This window comes from Artibeus jamaicensis, unplaced genomic scaffold, assembly GCF_021234435.1.
Source record: "Artibeus jamaicensis isolate MK-2021 breed Jamaican fruit bat unplaced genomic scaffold, CSHL_Jam_final scaffold_537, whole genome shotgun sequence".
Lineage (NCBI taxonomy): Eukaryota > Metazoa > Chordata > Mammalia > Chiroptera > Phyllostomidae > Artibeus > Artibeus jamaicensis.
In genome coordinates, this window is record NW_026522047.1 from 20,419,172 (window position 1) to 20,439,416 (window position 20,245).

General features: G+C 36.3%; 1 protein-coding gene across 1 annotated transcript in view; it reads right to left on the minus strand.

Moving 5' to 3' along the window:
* The window catches only part of LRBA (LPS responsive beige-like anchor protein), a 526,673-nt gene that overhangs the window by 444,207 nt on the left and 62,221 nt on the right, over positions 1 to 20,245 (minus strand). Inside the window, exons 9-17 of the mRNA XM_037141420.2 lie at positions 18,963 to 19,109; positions 17,088 to 17,285; positions 16,766 to 16,899; positions 14,725 to 14,833; positions 14,270 to 14,422; positions 9,355 to 9,523; positions 7,061 to 7,140; positions 5,581 to 5,643; positions 3,340 to 3,437 (exon numbers count right to left, since the gene is read on the minus strand). Of these exons, the coding sequence (XP_036997315.2) occupies positions 3,340 to 3,437; positions 5,581 to 5,643; positions 7,061 to 7,140; positions 9,355 to 9,523; positions 14,270 to 14,422; positions 14,725 to 14,833; positions 16,766 to 16,899; positions 17,088 to 17,285; positions 18,963 to 19,109 (1,151 nt within the window). The remainder of the gene's footprint in view (positions 1 to 3,339; positions 3,438 to 5,580; positions 5,644 to 7,060; positions 7,141 to 9,354; positions 9,524 to 14,269; positions 14,423 to 14,724; positions 14,834 to 16,765; positions 16,900 to 17,087; positions 17,286 to 18,962; positions 19,110 to 20,245) is intronic.

Genomic DNA, 20,245 nt, shown 5'->3' on the forward strand with positions numbered 1-20,245 from the left:
AGGCCTCAGCAGGCAGAAAATCGGTAAGGACATCGGTGAATTCAACAATACTATCACTCAACTGGATAGAACTGCTACCTATAGACTACTTACAACAGCAGAATGTACATTTTTCTCAAGCTCACACAGAACATTCACCAAGTAGACCACATTTGGGGCCACAAAACACACCTAAACAAATGTAAAGACTAGAAATTATATACTGGTTGCTCTCAGACCACAGTAGAATTAAACTATAAGTCAATGACAGAAACAGGCTCCAAAATTCCAAAATAATGGAGTTTAAACAACACACTTCTAAATAACATGTAGATAAAAGAAGAAATCTCAAGAAATATTAAAATTATTTTCAACTAAATTAAAACAAAAACACAACTTATACGAGTCCACACAGCAAATGCTATGCTTTAAAGGAAAACTTCCAGCACTGAAAGCACATACTGGAAACGAAGAGCTTAAAATCAGTAACCCACCCGAGGAAACTAGAAAAAGTGGGTAAAACTGACTCCAAAGTAAGTAAGTAAGTAAGATGTAATAGACTGCAAATCAACAAAACTGTACACAGTAAATCAATAGAGAAAATCAACAAAACCAAAACGTGGTTCTTTAAAATGATAATATAATCAATAAGCTAGGTCAGCTTAAGAAAAAGAGACAGAGGACACAATTTATTAACATCGGAAATGAAAAAGGAGCTATCACTACAGATCCCATGGATATATAAAGGATAATTTCAAAACACTATGAATAACTAGGCCCACAAATTCTGTAATCTAGATTAAAGAGACCAATTCCTTGAAACATGCAATCTGCCAAAACTCAAAGAAAAAAAGAGATGCTCTGAATAGGCTTTTATTTACCAAAATACTGAATAAATAATTAGTAATGGTCCAAAATGGAAAGAACCAAGCCAGATGGACTCACTGGTAAATTCTACCAAATATTTAAGAAAGAACTTACACCGATGCTCCACAATACCCTTCACAGAAACAGCAGAAATACTTCCGAACCCGTTCTGTGAGGCACCGTTACCAGAAAAAGGCGTTGCAGGAAAACTACAAACCAGTAGTATCTCTCAAAAGATTTAAAAAATCCTCAAAAAATATTCAAATCTAAAAGAATTATATTCCATGACTAAGTGAGATTTATTATCTCAGGTATGCAAGGCTAGTCCAACATTTAAAAATTAATTAATGTAATCCATTAGGTGAACAGGTAAGAAAAATTACTGATCATATCAGAAGATGTAGAAAAACTATATGCTAAAATCCTACACCCATTCATGTTAAAAACTCTAAACTAGAAATACAGGGAACTTAACAGACTTATCTACAAAAACCCTACAGATAACGTATACTTAAAAGGAAAAAACTTGAAACTTTCCCAATAAGATCAGGTACCAGACAAGGATGCCCCCCTCCCGCCTCTCCTCTCCAACATCATATTAGAAATTCTCACTGATGCAATAAAACAAGAAAAGGGAAAAAACGGTACACAGATCGAGAAGGAACACATAAAAGTTTGTTCACAAATGGCATAGCCACCTATGCAGAAAATCTAGAATGAAGCAACAAAAATCCTGGAACTGAAAAGTGATTACAGCCAGGTTGTAGAATGTGACCGTGACAGTCAACTGCTTTCCTATCTACCAACAATAAACAAGTGTAATGTGAAATTAAAAGCATAACAGCATTTACATTAGTACCCGAAAACTGAAATGCTTAGGTACTCACTGGTATTTACCCAAAGGAGCTGAAAACTTACATCCACACATGCACATTTTAAGTAGCTTTATATACAATTGTCAAAACTTGCAAGCAACCAAGATGTCCTTCAGAACACAAATGGATCAACTGTATACATTCAAATAACAGAATATTACTCAACCTCAAAAGAAATAAACTATCAAGCCATGAAAAGACATGGAGGAACTTGAAATGGATATTACTAAGTGAAAGAAGCCAATTTGAAAAGGCTATTGTATGATTCCAAGTATTTATATGTTCTGGAAAATGAAAAACCATGAAGACATTAAAACTATGGAGACAGGACATGGAGATACAGGGGAGGGCAAGGAAGATAAATAGAGCACAGGAGATTTTTAGGGCAGTGGAAATACTCCACATGACACCCTCATTACAGATACATTTCATCATACATTTGTCAAAACTCCACAGAATGTGTAACAGCAAGAGGGAGCCACAGACTGTGTGTGACTATGATGCGTCAACACAGGTTAACAGTCCCCCTCTAGTTGGGGACGTTCACAATGACGGGGGTGGGTAGCTATACCTCTGAGGGAGCAGGAGGTAGATGAGAAATCTCAGCACCTCCCTCTCAGTTTTATTGTCAATATAAAACTGCAGTAAAATGTTTAGAAAACAGTCAAGTATTACAAAAAAAACTTCTCTGTTCCATGCTAGCTATTTTCCCTTTTACTGAAAACCAAGAAATGAGAACAATTTGGAAAATTTAGAAACTATGGCAACTTTTCCATGCATGTACATATGCAATGCAATGCCTAAAGCTGGCTTTGAGAGAGTTACAGGCTTATTAGTGGTCTTTGGAGATTACCAACATTTTAAAAGATTTTATTTATATTTAGCGGGGAAGGGAAGGAGAGAGGGAAAGAAATTTCAGTGTATGGTTGCCTCTCGTGCATTCCCTGCTGAGAACTGCCCCACAACCCAGGCATGTGCCCTGACTGGGAATTGAACTGCAGTCCCTTGGTTCTCAGGCCTGAGCTCAATCCACTGAGCCACACCACCCAGGGCTGCAGATTACCAACGTTTTTTACATCAATACAAATAAATCATTGTTTAATGGTAGCATATATTTGTATTTGTGAGATATCATCATCATGAAAGAAAACAGGAAAATAAATGGCAATGATGACAATGAATGCTAATCAAAAATAAAATGTATTTTATAAAAGGATTTAAAAGGCAAATGAATGTGAAAGTAAATTTCATATTCAAGTCTCAAAAATTACAAAGTAATCTAATTCTTAAAAAAAATCTAAGGTCATTCAGCCACAGTCTATAGATTTCAATGTGGCAAAGTATAACAAAATTTGAGTATAATACCAAACTTGAGGATAAGCAAAGTTCAATAAATTCATTATAGCCTTTCCTTCCTCATAAACACTTAGAAAAAAATCAGAAACATGATTATCTTAAAATGTTAAGACTTCAAATATGCTTCTATGTAAAAATTTCAACGTTTAATAACTAAGTTTAAAAAAAGATCCAGTATTGCTTGCATATCTAAGACTCTATCATATTCCAATGAATCACTGGTATTAAATGTGTGGGAAGCCTTGATACACTGAGTTCTTACCGTAACCCGTTCCTCTGGTCAAAAGCAGGTATCATAGAGTTAGGGTGCTCTGACATTAATGCGACAAGCAGCTGTAGGACATCCATTAGATTGTCATCCTAAAATCATTTCAGAAAAAACTTTATAGAAAAAAATAACTTATTTGAACACTGAATACTTCTAAAAACAGAAATTTCAACTTCAAAAAATAAGTAGGCATATATAACATATACTTGTTTTAAATTGGTTTACATATATCTGTTCATCTGTACAACTGAAAGTACACAAAACCAAATAGTCAAATAATTTCTTAATAAAGAAATAAAATGCCTCTTATACCACAGGTGGCAAACATAAGGCCCGAGGGCCAAATCCGGCCCTCCACCTTGTTTTATCCAGCCTGGCATCTTGTTTCTACCTGGCGGCAGCGCCAAACTCCTTCCCTCTCATTAAGGAGCAGTTACATTTATACAGCCCTAAAATTACATTCAGCCCTTTGAAGGCAACTGCGAGGCTGATGTGGCCCCAGTGAAAATGAGTTTGACCCCCCTGTCTCACACTAGATCAAGATTTCCTAAAACATACTCTACAGATATTAACCTAACAGGATTTTTTAAAGGAAAATTATACACCAAGAAATTGGGGAAACTATGTTGTTCTTTTAACTATAGCAAGACGGCAGAGCCTTCAACAGACAACAGATGCAGTGACTCTGGCAGTAGTGCGGGGGGCAACACATGATGCACCGCATCCTAAAACTGACCCGAACCGTTCAGTGAGAACCATTCACTGAACCTCTCAAGAAACTGTTTCCAAAAGACGGCCTTTGGGGCAATGGTGATTGGATGGTTCTCACATTATTATCTACTGTCAGCATTAAAGGTATAGACATCAATGAATGTTTACTGAGTTAACATACTACTGTGTGTTATGTAACTTGCTAACATTTACAGAATAGCACAGGATCATATATGAATTCTGAGTTTAAAAAATTTCAAGAAAATTCTTCACAACTGTTGCTGAATACTTCAGTATGTATGCTTATCATTGGGCCAGCTTAGGCCATACTGACCACAGAGGTACGGAAACAGCAGTTGGCTGTCTCTGCTGCCCTGCATCCAGGTTCCACTCACTGCTTTTGAATTGTCGCATAAGTGAAAACTTACGACAGCTACTTGCGGACCTAATCCTCTACATGCTAAGTAATCTACAGCTGGAGCACTGAGACTTTGGAAAAGTGTTATATGAAGGAACCAAAAGATCCCTGAATGGATTCACAGAAAAGACAAGGTCACTGTGACTTCCAGTTTCTCTTTCACAAATTACTTTTGTCCCTTAAGGTTAATAAAAATCAAAATCACATATAACAACATATTACTAGGACGTGCAACTGAAAATCTCCAACTGTTAGACTGGATCAAGAAAATCTAAAAACTGAATGCCCAACTCTACAGTAAAAAGAAATCACAATCATCAATGTCTGAGCCAAAAATAATCCCACTGAGAAATTTAATCTATTTTTTTCTGCCCCAATTAACAAAGATGGGTCCCAACAATGTCTCTCATTTATTAATGATTAAAGAGGGCATTATTTCATACTGCAACAGATACTTATTAACAAAACATGAATTATAACATAAGGTAAATTATTGAAAATGTGTGTTTTATATAACATTCCAATTTCTAAAATTTACTTATTTAAAACACATTTAATCAAATTTTTGGGTTAGACTGCATCTTGCAAATATTACATTTCCCCAAGGCTAAAAAGGAAAAAAACCCATACATATCAACCTGCTCTTCAACCACATAATTTTAAGCCCCATTACAATGAGTTGTTTAACTGAACAGTCATGCAAAATCAACAGGAAGACTGTCTTGGGAATTTTAAAATTCAGTTACTTTTACTCATTTTTGGGACCTGTTTTTTCATTTGTTACACTGGTTCCTGGAAATACACTAAAAGTATTCTTTGATACACTTCATAGTTTAGTTAAGGTCTAATGTTAACACTTTTTAAATTTTTTTAAATTTCTTTTTTAATGAATGTTAACACTTTTAAAGCCTTTCATGATATTTCTCTGAGCCCTCTTATGTTAATAAAGGATATTTCTATGAAGGTTGCTAACATTTAGTTCCAAGATACATTTGTTCCCCATTAGAGGTGTATCATTAATGAAAGACAACTTTTTAACTTAAAAACAAAGCCTGTAATACAGCATGAAGAAAAAGAAATCCCGAAACATAAAAGTCAAATGTCACCTCATGCATAGTGAGCAGGTAGTTAAGAATGGCCTGTAGTTCATCCTCCTTCACTCCAGAATCCTTTAAAAACAGGAACAAGTATCTTAAATTTGCATATTAAAAAACTTTTTAATGGAAATATACACATACGATTTGTCAACATGTTCAGATGCCGTAAATTCAAAAAGATAATGTAATATAGAAACTAAATCTGAAATAAAAACTGAGGATACACTAAAGACACACAGTTTTCAAGACTGCAGACATCAGAAGAGGTCTGATATCAGTATCCTGGTTTTGGTACCTTATACAATATGATAACCTATCTAATAAAGCTACCGAATCCTGAAGTAAGCAAGCCAAATACAGTAATTAATGATAAAGAAAACAGTATTATCCATACCCATCACTCCTCTAAATACAGAACACAGCTTTTCTATTAAATTTGGAAAGTAAAATAAAGTTTCTAAAATTACCAAGTTAAAAATGTTAGGCATTAAAAATTAAGAAGTAATTTCACTGAGAAAAAGAGTAGACTTCTAAATAAAAACAGTATGAAATTTTCAGCCTAGTCTATCAATTATTAACCATAAAACAAAGGTGCACTCTCAAAAAACAATAAGATAATTACGAAACAAAAACACACAACAATAAAGTCAATTTAAAAGATAAATCTTTAAATAAATGAAATGTATCTGAGTCTGCAATATACACTAAAAATTAAATCAACTCACTGTAACATTATATAACAACTAATAAAGCATTAAATTGTAAAGAGTAAGAAATAAAATGCTATAAAAAATACTGAATAAGCCCTGGCTGGTGTGGCTCAGAGGATTGATACCCAAAGGGTCACCGGTTAGATTCCCAGTCAGGGCACATGCCGAGGCTGTAGGCCAGGTGTCCAGTGGGGGGTGCTTGAGAGGCAAGCACACATTGGTATTTCTCTTTCTCCTTCCCTTCCCCTCTCTAAAAATAAATTAAATCTTTTAAAAAATACTGAATAAAACATTGGCAACCAGTACATTTATGTATTGCCATCTTATAATATAAACCAAAACACCTTCCTTAAAAATAATATTGAGTTTTACTCTATCTATAGTAGAATAAAATTAGACAAACTATAGTCATCTCTAAAGGCTGACACACCTATCTGGTATATTTATACAGGAAAATTATCCCTCCAAACATGAATGCCAGGTATAAGGGGCTCCCTAAACTAAAACCTTGAGAAGCTTTGCTGACCACTGCATCAAGCATTGCCAGGGACAGATCAGAAACAGCAAATAGCTGCCTAATGAAAGAATGAGCACACCTGAACTGCTACAGACTTTCATATAACACCTATCACAATTATCAAAAACAAACGTGATAATATCTTTCGAAGTATTTTCCAATGTATAACCCTGGTAACAGAGCAAATAAACCAAGATCGTATTTTATCTGAAATTACAAGTTACAATACACACATGCTTTAGGAGAATAGAGATGAACTCACCCTCATCACTAATTGCTTAATGAACATCAATAAGAATGCTCTTAGAGAAAGTATTTCTTTTTGAGTAGGTCGTGGTCCATCTTTAAAAAAAAATACATATATATACACATACTTAGTATTTCAAAGACCACAAAGCTAAGTATAAAATTTGCATTCCCCATAGTTTTTCCACTTATTTATAAGAATATAAAGGTCAGTATCCTCGGGAGCCTTATGCTCTAGAAAGACCAGCATTCAGTCGCAGGCACAACTGTGTACACAATGCTCCAGTTACACAAAATCGGCTCTGCTCACACTACCACGAAGAAATCTTTAAATATTATCAAAGGAATTTCAGAATATAATAGTGAGGTAACAAATTTTGTATCCAATAATAGGCACTCATTTAGTTTTAAAAGACTCTCAGAATGATACTATGGCAACATAAGTTTCCCAGAAAAAGAAAAATCTAAACTTTTATGTGAGTTTAGTAGAAAAAAACCTTTTTCTCTACTGTTACCATTGTTGTAAGCTAATCCAAAAATCTCAAAAGCACAACTCAACACAGTATCACTCAGGAAGAAGTGAAACATTATGTTGAATACCTCTGACTTCTCTTCTCGAGTAAGTCCTTGGTCACACATGGCTCACATTAAAGTCAATTTTCATGTCTCAAACATATAATTCCCAGAAAGCTTTGAAACCAAACACCCATTGTTCTAAGATCCTAAGTGAGTACCTGTTTTCTGCAATTTTCCCCCCAGTAATCATTATTTACAACTAGTTCCTAGACCACCAAAGCATTAAGACCACCATGACCTTGAACTGATCAATTAAAAGTTCAAGAAAATTGTTGAAAATCTGTTCCACATGACAATTCCTAGACAAAGAATAGGTTACAGAGTTACAATAGAATTATAAAGTTGGTCCATCTCTCTCACTTGAAGTCTCAGACTTTCCCAATGTCACTGATCTATTACACAATCAAGGCCGGAATAAAACACCAATGCCCAGGACAGGACATGATACACCGACGGCACCATGAAACAGTCGTCAGGAAATTATTACCTCGTTCTAGATCCACCACAACCTTGCCAGCTCAGGGAGATCGTATTACTTGTGTGTGTCCTCACAACTCTCTTAAGTTGTAGACAGCACATTCTCTGAGAATAAATCAAGCCTACTTTGAAAGGAATAAAAAGAAGTACTATACAAATATGAAGCCTTATCTTTCTATAGTATCTTTCTACACTGAAGAGCCAAAGCCTTTGAGTACAATCAGAACGGATGTTTGACTCTCCAGCATCCGGTTCCCAATTTCAAGCAAGGCCCACAGTTTTTATCAAGGGACGGAACCCACCCTCACTCTCGGACCGTGTGTTTCGGAGGTGGGAAGGGCTCAGCACCTGGGCAAGCTGATGCGTAGCTGCCACAATGATGGGCACATAATGCAATCAGAGCCAATGAGCAACAAAAACACTAAAAGAGACTTTTTCTGGAAATGCTCAATACGGGCACATGGTCTTCTGCTGGATTCAAAGTTGTGAAAATGTGAAGGTGAAGTGGCTGCTTGGTACTACAAAGGGAGAGAATACATGAAAAAGCCCACAAAGAAGAGCTGGAAATGGAGAGAGACAAACCGTTGCCCAGAGCCACAGTCTGAGCCCCGCACCCAGTTGTACGGAAACGACCAGATTACACAAACTGACTAACTCCCTTTTATGATGTAAGGCAGTTTGAAGCAGGTCCTGCAATACTTACAATCAAAAGAGCCACCAATTGCCAACATTTTTATTTTGACCCTTTCCATGAACTCCTGACATTACAAATGAACATTAGACTTCAAGTCATTTAGTTTCTTGATTACGCAGGAAAATAATTACTGAAATGTTGTGACTTCATTACACTATTTATTAGAAGCAGATATTCCCTACTTCTGCAAGAAAACTCCATCTCCCCCAAAACACTGTTTTCAACGATCTCACTGTGACAACTGGCACCAGCATCAACGCCAGTTACTATGTAGACTTCCTTCTCGTTTTCGGTGACTTCAAACAATCATTCTGGTCATAGGTGCTCCCAAAACAACTCACACCGGCAAAAGTAGCATTTTTTAAATAAAAGTAGCAAGTTATTAACCTTGGGTGGTCACGATTTAGGACAAACATCAATATAATCAATAGATTAAAAGAAAATTTTGCCATGATGAAATTTACAAAAATTTCCATTATACTACAACAGTATTGGTTTAAAAAAAAAGAAAAAATCCTGACTCGCCATATACATAACATGACATATGGACACAGGAAACGTACCTAGTCCTTTCGGGGTGATACCACTGCGATCCTGAGGATTCGCCGCCCAGTAATAGTACTTCAGGGCGTGCATGATGAGGAGCACCGTCCCGACCCTCCGGATGGCATTGTAGATGTTGACAGTCCCGATGAATTCAGTGGACAGGTAAGTATAAAGTGTCAACTGAACCTGGAGAATCCAAAGGAGGAGCTTAAACCAAAGGAGCGAACCAGCATTTTACCCACCTCTGGTAATACCCTCAGGCTGCTTGACTTGAACTGTATTCGTTCCAAAAACTTAAGATGCTGAGCTTGATAATAACTTCCACATTAAAAAGTAACACATGTGAACTGAAACCCACACAAAAAACACACTCCTTACAAAAAAAATCAGGTAAAGTCGTCTTTTACAGTAGCATTATAAAATAAACATGCCTAAAGATATCAAAGTTCTGCAACACTAGTATGCTGTGGAAAAAAACTGTTTGATTCTTATTCAGCAATCAGCAACTATTCACGAACATGTGTAACTTTATAAAATTACTAATGCTATGCTATGTGGTTTTATAAACTTTTCTTGTTTTGGAGGAAATTAGAAGCTAGGAAAAGCTAAAAAAAGTGGTGGTAGCTGAAAAGAAAGTAAAATTTAAGTCAAAAGAAACAAACCCATACAGAATCATGTAAAGCCTACCATAAGAAATACTTACTATAAAAATACAATTTTTAAAAAATTTTATTTATTTATGTTTAGACAGAGGGGAAGGGAGGGAGAAAAAGAGAGAGGAACATCAATGTGTGGATGCCTCTCACGTGGCCCCAACTGGGGACCTGGCCTGCAACCCAGGCATGTGCCCTGACTGGGAATTCGAACTGGTGACCCTTTGGTTCACAGCCCACGCTCAATCCACTGAGCTATACCAGCCAGGGCTAAAAAAATACAATTCTATTATAAGTGTTCATTGCTATAAATATTACGATCCTAACATTACAGTCTGTAAGCATATTTATCATCCCTCCCCTCCAATTAGGATACTAGTAACCTTAATTTCTAGGTAAGTAATCTAAATAAACACACAAGAACTTATTAACTTCAAAACAGAAACTCTTAATATGTGACACAAAGAAGAATATGAAGTGGTGCCCCATCACTGCACGTTTCCTCTGAACACAAAAGTTCCATCAAATTATGGCTCTAAAACTCACCAAAAGCTACACTATTTATAACAGAACAACATAAAGAATGCTTTTGGTCTACTCCAATGATTTCAACCTTTTTCATCTCATGGCGCATATAAACTAATTACTAAAGTTCTGTGGCACACCAAAAATGTATCACATTTTTTGCTGACCTGACAAAAAATAAGTATAATTTTGTTTCATTCCCATCAGACAGCTATTGTTGTGTTGGCTGTTGTCATTTTTTAATTGTTAAATTAAAGGGAAAAAGAGATCAGCACCCCTAACTAAACAGTCAGGTACTGCATATTTTAAAAGTTCTTACGGCACACTAATTGAAAATCCCTGCTCTACTTTAATGTCAAAATCAAGAATTTTTCATTTCATGGGCAGTGGACATACTTTGTAAAATGAACAACTCTAGAAGTAGAGCCAAGGGCCAAACTATTCCTGATCATTTACAACTGAGCATTTATGTTACCTTCCCTGGACATGGAGGACATTTTCATTTTTAACCCTGCAAAATACCTGGTGATTTCTTTACAGAGGGCAAATCAAGTGCCTATCACCCCGCTGCTTGATAAATAAACAATCAGAGCTAAATAACCTAGGGAGTCCATCACTCACCATAAATGGTAAAGAATGGTAGTTCTGAACCACTTAAAATGGAGGCTCGGAAGATGATTATAATTTAGAAATCTACAGATGTACACACTGTAATCCAGTGACTGGCTGAAGAGAACATTATTTTGATGCAGCTACTGCTGCTCAAATGAATAGGCCCGGTTTCCTTTTCATGGAGGTTATTTAACACTTTACGTGCCATGGTTCAAATTCCGAACCGTGCTATCTCAGTTGTCCAGAAAATGCTTATATCCACCTCTATGTACAGCACTCTATTACGGAAACACAATGGTCTGCACACTGTCCCTCAGCAGCTGAAAGCCAGTTAAGAGTTTAAAAAATACACACAAATGTAAGTGAAAAAAACAAAGAATAAAGATGGCTACTGAAATAAGAAAGTTTATGAGGCAATATGCAACTAATTGCGAAATGAGTAGCATAAAGTTATTAAATAGTATGAATTCCGAGGCTAGAGAAACTAGTATAGGATAAGCCAAAACAGTCAGGAAGATCTTCACTAATAGGTACGGTATGAAGCTGACAGCATACCTGAAAGCACAGGTATGCAGACAGGCTTTGAAGCTGAGTAGCAGGGTAGGTAGACAGAACAAAAGGGGAAATTTCAGACAGAAAATAATGGTACAAAAGGTTTCCCTAGATCCTGGATCCTAGATCCAGGAATGGTCCTCATTTCTGATGGTGCCTTCAAATACCTGAAAAGCATTTTTTAAAAACACTGATGTCTGGTGCTCGCTTTGGCAGCACGTACACTAAAAACACTGATGCCTAGGTCCTGTCCCCACCAATTAAATCAAAATCTAGGGTTGGGGGATGGGGTTCTGTTCTTGGTTTTGACTTTTAAAACCTCTCTTGATTCTATCAACAGCCATGGTTGAGAACCACTGCTCTGGGATAACCTTTTGGCACCTGCCTAGCCTTTGAAGATAACTGGAGTTTTTGAGTGAGAAAGCCTACAAAGGACAATCAGCATGAAAACAATGCTAGAAAAAAAATTACTTTATACTGAAAACAGTGGAAGACCATTACAAGTTTAAAGGTTCAGAAATGATCTGATGAGAGTAATATGTTAAAAACACATGGTAATTCTGGCCAAAAAGTGATAAAAATATGGAAAACTGGATAGGAATTAATAGTGACATATTGAGAGAAGAATGGAGACCTCACAACTACTCATTTACTATTTATGAATAAGCCTTTCCTCATTCACACATTGTTTGATCTAATGACCACACAAATTACATGTTACCAACAGTCTTTCCCATCAGACATGAAACGCTAGGAAGGCAGGATTTAGGTCTTTCTTGTTCACCACTTACTCCGTATGTCCAGCAGGAAGCAGCCGCTGAAATGAAGGACTACTGCACACCAGACAACCCACGTCTCCTGCGAGGTCACCAAAAAGACCATAGTTGCGCAGATCAAAGATAAATGGATGTTCTAAATCCCTGCGAGCACCCTTTTACAAAAGCAAAGTTTGATTCATTCATCCATATCCTCAATTTTGGTAAACAGAGGTGAATTTACCAAAAACTACTGAAGCTCAAACTTTATGCCCACTCATCCACACAGGTTCCTTCAAGACCCTACCCCTAATTTTGTGTGCATTTTGTCATATTCTTTTTCTTAAAAAGCTCCTCCCTCCCAAAATTGCATGACCTGCAAATCAAACAAATTTTGGATCTGCTCTTTGTTATAACTACTTTTTAACAAAATAAAAATAGATATAACTCCTTGTAGATATACAAAGCAGACAGTTAAAATAGAAAGTTTAATATTACTAAATCAACTGCAAATTCTAAAGAGGAAATTAAAGAAAATTATTAACAAGGAAAAGGTAAGAAATTGAGTGTAATAATACCAGGAACTAAAGGAAATGATATAATAAAATTTTAAAAACATTTCCCTACAACTAAATATTAATAAGAGCCTTTTGACCACATCAAAAGAGACCCCAAGCCTTACAAATATGCTGTTTAGTAAGACAAAGAAGTGTCTAGTAAAAGGTTTAAAAAGTAACTTGAAACAATCCTTGAAAAGAAATAAGACTGAGGGTCACAGAAGAGAAAGAGGTCAAATCTGAACCCGCAGATAAAAAGCTACAACCCCCAGCTGTCTCCTTTGATTATTTCCAAATGGCAATCAGAGTCAGCAGCTGTTTTTCTCTTTAACATTTGAACAGACCAGCTGAAAATAAGATACTATGACTAGAAACACAAAAAGTCTGTAGACATTTTCTTCTGACAACTAGAGTAAGTATGTGCTATTCTAAACAATGAGAAACATGGCAAGTGGACCGAGGGAGGGAGGGAGCAGAGAGGAAATTAATGGGTTTGAAGTAATACAACTTCTAATAAAAACTGCAGATAATACAGATATGATTATGTAATTTAATAAAAATTTCTGTTTCAAGTTATCCTTAACAATACCACTATTAATATATTTAGGACAATTTAATACATTAGGTTTTATCAAAGGTTTTATTTTATATACTTTATCACAAATGCACAAATATAACTGTTCACTCAGAAGTCACTGGTTTATTGTTACAGTACTAAACGAACTGTGTACAAACAATTTTATTTAATAGTCTGAATTAATGTGAAATTAAAATGATTAAATGAAACCAGTATATCATGGAAGTCTTCAAGTAGGGTGACATTTCAGCTGTTCTTAGGAATTAAACTCAGGAATTAATTCATCATGTTGGCAGAAGGTATATGCTTGTAAAGAGGGAAAGTTCAGTGAGTTAAGGAATGAAAACATTCACACATATATGTGTATTTGCAATAGAACAGAACTACAGTTACAGAAACATTACATTTACACTGGAACTGTCCAGCTTTGATTCATATTTAGTACATCAAAGACTCTCTGAAATAAAATTGTATTTAATATAACAGCAGAAAATAAAGACTATAGCTCTTTTTAAAAAATACTTATACTGCTTTACAAAAAAAGAAACAAGACTTGCAAATTTACCTAAAAAATATGCTTAGCCAAAAAATGTGATCCACTGAAATCTTACATAATAGCAAACAAAAGGATAAAGAAATCCTCAATTATCACTCAAGCACAAAAACTTGAAGACACTAAACAAAATCGATACTCATACTACCTTGGCTGGGGTATGAATCCATATGGCTGGGTTAAGAAGAATGTGATCACACAACTGCTTGAGCAGGGGCAGCCCATTCTGCAGGTTACTCAGATATTTTGAAAACGCAAGGCAAAGTTCAAGCACCGCTCTGCTGACATGGGATTTGGAAGACTGCAAGGAAAGGTATTTCAGAGGTCACTAACATCACTAAGCAGGCTAAGTAAATTACAGGTTGTCAGTATCAGGAAAATGTTGGCCAACAGGCTATGCTCAAAGTTAAAGATGCCCCAAGACTTAATCACTTCTCTAATAAAGCAATGGGGGCAAGATAAAACAACAGAAGGTTACTGTAATTTAGGTGATTTCACATCACCAAGAGACACTTCCAGAGAGAATTTCTCAGCCACTTAGGAGATCAAGTCCATGGCCTGCAAATTGAGAATCAAACATGTAGAAAGCATTTCATACTTTACCTTTTCAAGACTATATCCTATCACTAAAAAGCCCTTGCAGGCAAGCATCTGCTCCTGCATGGCAATTGAATTCTTCAACAACTCCATGATAAAAGCCAGCAAAGTGGAACTGGAATAAGAAAAAAAAGACTAAGGTTTAAAAAAAAAAACATATGTTATTAAAAAAAAGTAAGACAGATGAAGTCTATCATTTATCTTAATAAAAGTTCTCCATTTCAAGGAAATTGAAGTTCTGTTAAAACTGCCTCAGCATTATTCCAACCTAGGATTTTATTGTAAGATTAGGATATACTCAAACATTTACTTCCTGGACTTTATCACAAACATGTGAGTAAGTGAATTACTGAGAAACAATATGACAAACATGCACAAGTAGAGAAAAATAGGCAATAACCAAAAACAAGTAATAAAATAGCTAACATAAATATATAAAGGCTTTAAAGAACTGATCAAACTTAGATCGGCCAGCATATTCACCTTTGAAGGAGAGGCCGAACAGAGGAAAAAAATATTGCGGAGCAAAGAGACTAAGCTAGAAATTCTAAAAATGTGTTACAGTTCCAACTGGCCTACTCTGAAGGGAGCAAGGGGCGCATAAAGGGGACGATAAGGAAGTAAAGCTGAAGATAAAGTGAAATCCTCAAACACTAAGTTAAGAATTGTGTTCATTATCCCAATAGGAAAATCAGAATTCAACAGTGGGTCAAGAAGACCCTTAAAAGTGAATAGCTATGCTTCCATCCTGACTTCTACTAGACACCGGACATGGGATGAAATAAGGTCAGCTGTCACCTCTTTCTCAAAGGCTCTGAGAGTTTCCCACAAAGAAAGAGAAAAGATGACTAGCAGTCAAAACTGCCTTTAACTATCAGCAACTCCAATAAAGATGTGGAAAAGTTAAAATGTAGTAAGCAAGGGAAAAAACTAACTAAGGCATGTAACAAAGATTTCAGACCAAGATGCAAAGAAAAATTCATGAAGTTAGTAATGTGTGTCAAGAATCATTTTCAATTTTTGAAGTCAGTAACACTGACATGTGATACTTTATTACTTTAAAATTCACTTCATTCTTTAAAAATAATCTGGAAAAAGTATTACATTATCAAATATATACACTGGTAGTAGACCTCAAGTTGTGTATCAAAACAGTAATATGAGAAATATTTTCAAAATTGGAGCATGCAAAACTCCTTTAAATTACTCAAGAAATAAACTAACTAATTCTTTTACTATAAATAGCTTCAAAATAGAGCCATGAAAATTTCATTTGGACATCCTCTCCAAAGTTTTATAGCTTGCCCTAGATACCTAAGTCTCTGCCCCTTTTAGACTCAAAACCACAACAGAGAAAAAATGTGCCAAATATACAATCTAATGAAAAGATTAAATCAATTATATAACATCATCAAAATTTTTAGACTTCGATTACATGCAATCAACAAATATGAGGGCCAAAATGGAGGTATAGGTAGATACACTGTGCCTCTTCACAGAACCAAATGAAGAACAACAACAGACTTCCGCCAAGATGGAGGCGTAGGTGGAAGCACTGCGCCGTATCGCACAACCAAGTTTAAAAACAACAAAGTTTTAGCAACAAAAACGCAGCCAAACCACAGAAAACTGAACTACACGGAAGTCTGACAACAAGGAACCCTTCAGCCAAACCCGTTAGAGGGGCAGAGCCAGCAGCAGAGTGGGTCGGGCAGGCAAGATCCACTGGACCAACCCAGGCGTGCAACCCAGGTGCGCCAGCAGCTGTGGGCGGATCCCAGGTGTGGAGTAGTGGGCAGACCCACTGAGGGCACAAGGCAGTGGACTCACTGAGGGCTGACCAAAGTCACACAGTCGAGCGCAGATAAAAACCGGTGAAGGAGTGAAGCGGTGAGACAGACCGTGTAGGCCCTAGTGGCAGAGAGGACTGCCATTTTTATTGGAGGTAACAACATTTGCAGTTCACAAATTTCTTTAAACTCCTGTGCAGCTCAGTGATGATGACAATAGCTTGTGTCAAATTAAAGGCAAAAGGAAAGGCACTCACCATACAGTCAGGTCAACTTCCTCAGATAAGTGCTGCCTATAATCCAGCTGTGCAAAGAGCGGAAACAGCACTTGTACTCCTCCAATTGAATGCATAGCACTTTGGATGGAATGTGTTAAAACTGCCTTGACATCCTTATAAAATAGAAGACACCATAAAGATTCCAGTGATTTCTTTTCCAAAACAACTTTTTTAAAAAGCCTAACAGGAACAATAAAATGTTACACTGCATGTACTTAACAGAAGCTACCAACTACACATCACATCAATAATACATCAAAATTTACCATTAAAAGTATTCTTAAAAGACTCTGGCCAGTACCTGCAGCATGAGTGCATGCGGTGAATGAACGAAAATCGAAGGGTTGTCCTTCGGGGATGACTCGAGGCAAAGCTGGGCATCGGTAGCACGTGGATTGTAGGTGAAAGCAATGGCGCTAGAGAGTTTGCCGTCGTACAGTAAAAGTTTGTGATGCTCAGCAAGGAACAGGTCACTTTCTGCTTTGAATTTAAATGTACCCTAAGAACAAAAAGGAGAACGGTTAACAGCAGAACACCACGAAAAGAAAATCTAGATACAAATCATCACAGATATAAAAATTTAAGGAGACAGACCGCCAATCACTTTCCTAATACTATCAACTATACACATTTAATTATTTCTGAAGTGGGTTAAATTCATGTTTAAAATATAATGGAAAACAAATCAACTTGACATTAAAATCTTGCATTCAAAAAAAATGTAATAGTGTCTTCCCCACAGAGTATACCGTGTCTCTCTTTCCACTGAATTGCCTTTATTGTTCCTTTATTTAAATTGTGGTAAAAAGGACATAAAATTTACCACCTTAAATATTTTAAGTGTACAGTACAATAGTGTTAAGTATATGTACACTGAACAAATCTCTAGACCTTTTACATCTTGCCAAGCTGAAATTCAATACCCACTGAACATCTCTCCTCCACCTCCGCCCATTCCCTGGCAACCACACTCTACTTTCTGATTCTATGAGCTTCACCACTTCCTGTAATGTGTTTACATGGAATCAGATTATTTGTCTTTTTATGAGTGGTACAATGACCTTAAGATTCACCCATGTTGCTACATACTACAGATTTCCTTCTTTTTTTAAAGCGGAATATAATATTCCATTGTATGTACATGCCACATTCTCTTTATTCATTTGTCCATGTACAACTAGGTTGCTTCAACTTCTTAGCTACCATAAATAATGCTGCAATGAACCTGGGTAGCACAAATATCTCTTCCAGAATCTGCTTTCAATTATTTTGGATATATATATACAGACAAGTGCTCAATCACATGATAATTTTACATATATATACCTTATTAACTATAATTATAAGTAAATCAGCTCAAAGTTGATTTTGTTTTCAAAAGAACATAGCAAACATTAAATGGTTCCCGAAAACCAAAGTAGACCAACAGCTTAACCTAATTTTCCCAAATTTTCTTGCTTCATGACATTCTTAGCATCTCAGTAATTCTCATAGGGCTCTAGACCAAAATAAATATTAAACATTTTTTATTAAGTAGTTTGATCCACAAACAACTTCAGATTTTAACAATTTAGTAGCCATTTGAAAAAAGTATGGTAGAAGATGAAAACAAAACATGTTTCCTTCATTAAATTAATTATTAATGGAATGTATATGTCACTGCACAAACTCTCCAACTTTGGAATCAGATTTCATACTTCACCCTCATTTCCTGTTTCACACTGATTTTCCCATGGTACTTGTTTTTTTTTTATCACAGCAACTATTGAAAACTTAGCTGTGTAAGCCCCAGCTGGTGTGGTTCAGTGGACTGAGTGCCAGCCTGCAAACCAAAGGGTTGCCAGTTCAACTTCCAGGCAGGGCACATGCCTGAGTTTTAGGCCAGGTCCCCAGTAGAGGGAGCGCAAGAGGCAGCCACACATTGATGTCTCTCTCCCTCTCTTTCTTCCCTCCCTTCCCGTCTCTCTAAAAACTTGAGATACTATCCCACATGTGACAAGTATACTGTATTTCCCTCAAAAAAATTAAAGTACCCTTTGGACTCCTGTGAATTTCCTGTGGTTCCCCTGATTATTCTGACCTACAGTCAGTAACCTAGGTAAGTTGCCCCATGTATCACTGCCTTCAAATCAAGCTCAACCAGCACTGCGTAAGCAGGGAACAGCACACAAAGTACCTTGTATCCCAGGCCCAGCTGATAAATAGCAAAAATCTGAGCTGCATTAAGAGCTTCACTAAAAAGGTAAACTGCAGTCATCTGACCACAGAATACCCTATTAGCATCTGCTGTTTCTGACGAGCCCAGGAAACATTTGTCAAAGGTCTGTGAAGGAAAACAGAAGATTTTGTTAGAGAAAAAAAGAGGAAAAATCTGCTCCAGAAACAGCCATCTATACTGGCATAAATGTTCTATCCATGCTAAACTACAATCTGAGTAGATTAAAACAGTTCATGTAGCCATTACACTGCACTCATTTCCATGTGTTGTAGTGATCAGGAAAGGTACCACAGAAAAGAAAACACAAAACTTGATGAAAAAGTAAATGCAGGAAGCAGAGTCAAAGAAATCATCAGGGACTCTGAAGGTTCATAACTGGGCAACCCAAGAACGAGACGCAGAGTAGGCTTTGGAGCAGGGAGAAAAACCCTAGGTTTGGAGCATGATGAATCTGCCTTGGCTGTGAGCGCACGTGAACAGAGAAGCCACTGCCAACAGGTCCCATAGGTTTGGTGATAAGTTCCAACTGCAAAGACGGATTTTTTTTTACACTAAATAACTGTGACTTTATTATTTTTTTAACAAAACCTAAAGCTTTGCACCACATTAGTGTTCTAACACAAGGAAAATCCCAAGATTTTCATTGAGGGGAGGCTATTTATACATAGGATATTGATTTTATGTATATTCTTGATATTACATAAAATTCTAAGGACAGACTTTTACAGGCATCAAGTATAGATGATGAGTAAGTCGTGAGAGTAGTTGCAATCCCTCAAAAGCAATTTACAAATCCAGAAAAGCAGTTGTATGTTATTCTTCTAACATAAAAAAAATTCTTTTAATGACATCCAGGTTGCAAAGGTCATATTATAAAACCTCATGTGTACAACAAAAAAAAATTCTTCATCTCTTTGAAAGTGTCATTTTATACCTAGAAACCATTAGAAAGGATGTTGAACACATATATTTATATTAGGGGACATTGAGAACTATTAACACTTGGGTTCTAAGACAAACCACGAGGTCAACTCAGTGGTGAATGGGTGATTCAGTTTGCATTCATTTTCCTGATCTGTGCTTCTTAAGCTCTCAAAAATATAACTAGGTGGGGAAAGAATATTCAAATTCTAATCTATGGATCTCTTTTTGAATCCTGAAAACATTATAACATAAATTATCTGTAAGTTACAAATTATACAAAAAATTTGTAAGCATACATCACCTTAACTCATTCATAA